The sequence below is a fragment of the Apium graveolens genome, chromosome 1 (assembly GCF_009905375.1).
Source record: "Apium graveolens cultivar Ventura chromosome 1, ASM990537v1, whole genome shotgun sequence".
Lineage (NCBI taxonomy): Eukaryota > Viridiplantae > Streptophyta > Magnoliopsida > Apiales > Apiaceae > Apium > Apium graveolens.
Window position 1 is genome coordinate 138,858,241 of NC_133647.1, and position 5,808 is coordinate 138,864,048.

The window sequence follows — 5,808 nt, forward strand, 5'->3', positions numbered from 1 at the left end:
GATCCGATCCAGCCCGAAAAAAGTCCGGTTAGGCCCGCCTCAAGGGTCCAAACCGGGCTTTGATATTTTCGAAAAACCCGGTCCGACCCGGTCAAATTCAAAGCCTAAAAAGCCCGGCCCGATTAAAGTCCGGACTTTTTAAGGCCCGGTCAAAACCCGGTCCGGTAGGCGTTTTGGGCATCTTTAATGATGGGAGATTAAATTGTACAATGAGAGTGAATGCCCTTGTTGGAAATATTGAGGCCTTGTTTATATGCGTTATTTAATAGATATATATTTTTTTTTATCGTTTTGACTTTGCATTTATTTCAATGTGTTTTTAGGGGTGAGCAGAAAACCGCACAAACCCCCCGCACCGCAAAACGTGGTTTTTAATTTTCGTGGTGCGGTTGCGGTTTGAATTTTTAATAAATCACGCAGTGCGGTGCGGGTTGTGGATTTAAATTTCTGAATTGTGGTTCAAATCGCACCGCAACGCAATAATTAATATATATATATAATACTTATATTTTATGATTTCATTTATTAAGTCTGATTCCATTTAACATACTAGGAGTGCTTACTTAGTGATCATCTTATTTCTGCAAGACCAATTGTTGTGTGGTGATCATCCTATTTGTGTTTTTTCAAAAATAATGAGACACATGGTACAAAGCCACCTATTAAATAGTGAACTCATTTAATTGTCTAGCCAAACTTCTACGTTAAACTTTACAATGTGGAATTTCTAATTTGTATTAGTGAAGAATATTGACGACTTTGTTATATTATTCGGAAATTTAATTAAATTTAAGTTTTGTATTTATTTAAAATTTTCGAACTTGTAATGTATAAACCGCAGTGAACCGCACTACACCGCACCACATTTTTGTGGTGTGGTTTATGCGGTTTTTGAGGGTACGCGGTGCGGTTGCGGTTTGGAAATTTGATCAAACCGCATTTACGGTTTGGTTTGCGGTTTGAGGAAAAAACCGCACCGCCCGCACCGCGCTCACCCCTATGTGTTTTGACCGGCTAATTTGAATTATTGTTTGTAAAATTTTCTTGTAGACAACTTATTTTTTAATTCATAACTAACATTTCAAAGTAAATGAGGGTATGTTGGAATAAGGTATTTTATAAATAAAAAATGCTTCAACTCATTCCTTTCGTAAGGCTAAACTTAAAATATGGGACCCGACAGAAATCTAACAAAGGAAGGAAGCATCGCGGAAGCATCGGTGCAGTTTCATGCAATTTGTCCATTATCTTCCTCTATCTAAGACTACTTAAATGATGCAGAGTTGCAATTAACCTAATATAGCAAAGAATATCAATGTAGTAAACATGTATATATTTTCTCTATTTGTGCTTGTCTCTAGACTCTAGGCGTGTGTTGATATAGAATATGAACAATATCATATTTTTATCATCACAAATACAGACACAGTCACATTCATACACTTGTGTAAATTATACATGCAGTATTCACTCCGTTCCACCCAATTGAAAACATTGATACAGAGAAGATGGCAATGTTGGGAGAGATGATGAAGCAGATAAGTTGGTGCATATCAATCCGTTGGGAGCTTCAAGGGCTGCGATTTGATGCAATTTTTAATGATGTCAAATTTGTGACAGTGGCTCTTGTATCAACTGCGCTGTCTTGTTTCATGGCAGTGAGAAGAAGATAAAAGGAGAGAACCAAACTTACTTCTTAATGATATTATCGATGTATGTAGTTTGTATGTTTGCACGAAAATACAGTATTTGTGTTTATGTTTGATCCTTTTATTCATTACGCATAGTTGCATAGGGCTTAATCTTATAAGTGACATTTACTTTAGTTTAACTTTTAGTTAAACTAGCTGTATTTTGATCAAATGAGACCATGGCAATTGTTGCAGGTTGAAACAGTCGTTGATCGTGAAGTTTAACAATATTTTATCTCATAAATTGTAATCAGAAGTCCTATTTTACCCGTTTTGACTTTAATTATTATTTCTAATACATGCATCAAGTAAAAATATAGAATTTAAACTTTAGCTTAACATAAATTTTTTTTTTTTTTAAAAATATCACTTTTGCATTACTTAATCGGTGGCTATCTAAAAAACCATTGTGTACTTCTATAATTTATAAAACTATTAATATTTTTATTCATGTTAAATGTTCGAGCCTTCCTACTTTGGGGTCCTAGTTCTGCCACTACTTAAACATCTACAGTGATGTAACATTATTAGAAAAATCAAGGTTTGTATGTTTATTGGGTAAAAATGATATATGAAATTAAATCATCGAAATTAAGTATTCACTGAAAATTTGGAAATAAAGTCGCCAATATTTGTATTTATATACAAGCTTAGAAAATGCCCAACAAATATACTAGGCTAAACTGATTCAAGAGCAAATTAAGAGATGAGTCCAATTTTAATTATTCAGACTCGGTCCACCAATAAAGAACACTAAAAGACTTAAACAACCCTCAAACACTTATTACCAAAGAAGCCCCAATATTAAACCCAGCCCAACACTACTCATAACATGTCCATTTTTTCATTCGCTGTACTTGCCAAAATTCTATACTTACTAATAATTAAAGCACGTACCCACCTGTGAATATAATTTACAAATGAATTTTTAATATGAATACATGGAATTGTAATTATATAATTTAATTATAAAATTAAAAATTTTATATTTAGGGGTCTTTTCTTTTTTAGAAGTATTTAAAATTTCCAATTTCAAATCTAGTGTTATATCATACTTGCAACATTAACATAATGCAATCATATGGATATAGATTAATAATTATAAATATAATAATTTAAACCATAGAAGAACATAAAAAAAAACTCCAAATATATATTCTAAAAATTTATTATAAAATATACTGATAAGGCACTACTCATTTGGCTGATAAATTTATGAGTGATCTATTCTATTTATATAATTCAATGTGGTGCAATACCATACATGCAATAATATCGACACAATGAAATTACATAGCAAATAGGTCTGTGTTTTCCATGGTTTTCCCAATATAGACTAAATTTCATAGATAATCATAGTTCTTACTGTGATCATCTCCAACAATCAAAATCCTTAACTATAATGTATGTATGAGACATCACCTTCAATATATATATCAAGAATATATATTTTATTACTAAATATTCACGATCACTCTAAAACAAATGAATAAGTTACCTTTTTTTTAATTATAACTAATCTACACATTTAAGATTTAACAAATATTAAATAATATCCATTTTATGCAATTTGAACTCATCAATATACGTGCTCCTCAAGCAAAATCTTTCTGTACGTAATAAAACTTTATTACAATACGTAATAAAAATTTATTGTAAGAAATATCGGACAAGACGCTGCTTGTTTTGTTGACGAATTTATGAGTGTTCTATTTATATAATTTCAAATATAGTGTAATATCATACATGCAATTAGAGTAACATAATGTAATCACATAGATTAATAATTAATTAAAAATCAACATAGTTCTTGTTATATGACAATATAAATCAAGAAGAATCTCCCAATATGTAAAAGAAATTTATTGTAAAAATACTGGAGAAGACCAGAAGGAAATGCTCCTTTGGATTGCCTTTTTATTGGAAATTCAGCAAATGATGGTGTATAAGCATTAGTTGTAGATTTGCCTCATCAGTGAAGCATAAAGCAGAAAAAACAATACACCCAAATCCCTTTTCCTTCTGAGTTCTGATTCTCTGTGTGTTACGAGGGGATATGTACTTAAAATGAAGACTGAAATGGTTATTGTATCAGTGTCAATATCCATTCTTTTACTATTGCCTCATGTTTTCTCAAGCCCCATCATTGGCAACATAAATTGGTGGTGCAATCAAACTCCACATCCTGATCAATGCAAATACCACATGAATCAAAATCCTGAACTCACTTCCTCTATTTCGAGACAACAGTTCTTGACAAAAGCTGAAGAAACAGCCTTACAACAGGTCAGTTCTGCACTGCAATTTATCAAATCATTTGAGCCAAAGGTCGCCAGCAATGCTGAAAATTCTGCATGGAGAACCTGTTTGATATATTATGATCTTGCAGTTTATAGGCTCAACAAAACTCTTGATACAACCATGGCAAGTACACCTGACGATATCCAAACATGGCTAAGTGCTGCTGCAACAAATATACGTACATGCAATGACGGATTCATTGATCTAAACTTGACTAATAATATCTACCCTCTTGTAATTTCAAACAATGTGACGGAATTGATAGACAACTGTTTGGCTGTCAACTTTGTCATTACGCAAGACAATGAAAACATCATACATGAAGCGTTATCTATGAATATCTCAAGAAATGATGCGAGCATTTCGCTACTTGTTGATTGCGTGGTTGCTCAAGATGGCTCCGGAAATTACAGAACCATTTCCGAAGCTCTGGAAGCTTCAGCTCAAAGAACACGCTTGCAATTTGTAATTCACGTGAAACAAGGGATCTATAACGAAATTGTTAATGTTACACAAAATAACATTTTCTTGATTGGTGATGGTACAGACAAGACCGTTATTACTGGAAATAGAAGGGTGGAGGATGGTTTCACTCTCTCCGATTGTGCAACATTCAGTAAGTTTATTTTAAATTTTTTTAATATACATGTTGATGTTGTTTTTCAAATTTAGTCACAAGTTCAAGTGCTCATTAAAAATATGCTCAATAGCAAATTTATATCAATTTCAGAGGTCACTGGTGACGGATTCAAGGCATTTTTAATAACCTTTGAGAACGCAGCTGGTGATATAGGCCGGGCTGTAGCAGTGGCATCCTCCTCTGATTGTTCCGTTTTCTATTACTGTGCTTTCAAAGGCTACCAAGACACTCTTTATGTCAGTTCCAATCGCCAATTCTACAGAAGATGCGAAATCTATGGCACTGTTGACTTCATTTTTGGAAATGCGGCTGCAGTCTTCCAGGACTGCACAATCTATGTCCGGAAACCCAAACCCGGAGGTGGCCTCGTAGTCACTGCCCAAAGCCGAGAACATCCATACTACAACACTGGCATCACAATACACAAATGCAGATTGATGAGAGCTCCAGAACTCAAACCTTTTCCGAAGTACAAAGCTTTTCTCGGGAGGCCGTGGAGGGACTTCGCTCGTACAGCCTATCTGCGTTCTTCAATTGGTGATTTAGTGGACCCTGCTGGGTGGATGCCATTTGCAGGAGCGCCCCCGACAAGATCTCAAACAGTGGATTACGGGGAGTTTCAAAATTATGGACCTGGTGCATCAACGGATAGGCGAGTTAAATGGAGTGGTTATCATGTTATACGTGATATCCGAACAGCTGCAGCTTATGATGTTACCAATTTAATTAATGGTAAATTATGGCTTCCGGCCACCGGAGTACCGTTTGATGCCTATGTTTGATTGTATGAAATACGAAATATGATGTATCATTATCACATTACAATTTATATATACAAGACTATATTTTTTGAATCCAATCAATGGCGGAGGCAGCGTATATTGTTGAGTATACAACAACGAAACCAAAATCCAAAGCGAATAAACAAGAATAAGAAAATAAACGACAATCACACAAGACAAAGATTTACGTGGTTCGGAAATTCGTACTCCACAAACCGCACTAATTTTGTATTGATCTCTCACAATTTGTTGTGTTATGATTTTACAATTACATGAGTATTTATAAGAGAAAAAACTAGGCTTAGATCAAAATTATAGTCCAAATCTGAAAAGTAGACTAATCCATAAATCTGAATAGTCTATTTTCATGGGTTTAATTAATAGACTCCACAAA

At 34.0% G+C, this 5,808-nt stretch overlaps 1 protein-coding gene across 1 annotated transcript; it reads left to right on the top strand.

The window, feature by feature from the left end:
• Positions 1-3,770: 3,770 nt before the first annotated feature.
• Positions 3,771-5,414, top strand: LOC141707288 (pectinesterase-like). Its single transcript, XM_074510368.1, has 2 exons — positions 3,771-4,608; positions 4,723-5,414. The coding sequence occupies exons 1-2, from the start codon at positions 3,771-3,773 to the stop codon at positions 5,412-5,414; spliced, it is 1,530 nt and encodes a 509-aa protein (XP_074366469.1).
• Positions 5,415-5,808: the final 394 nt, after the last annotated feature.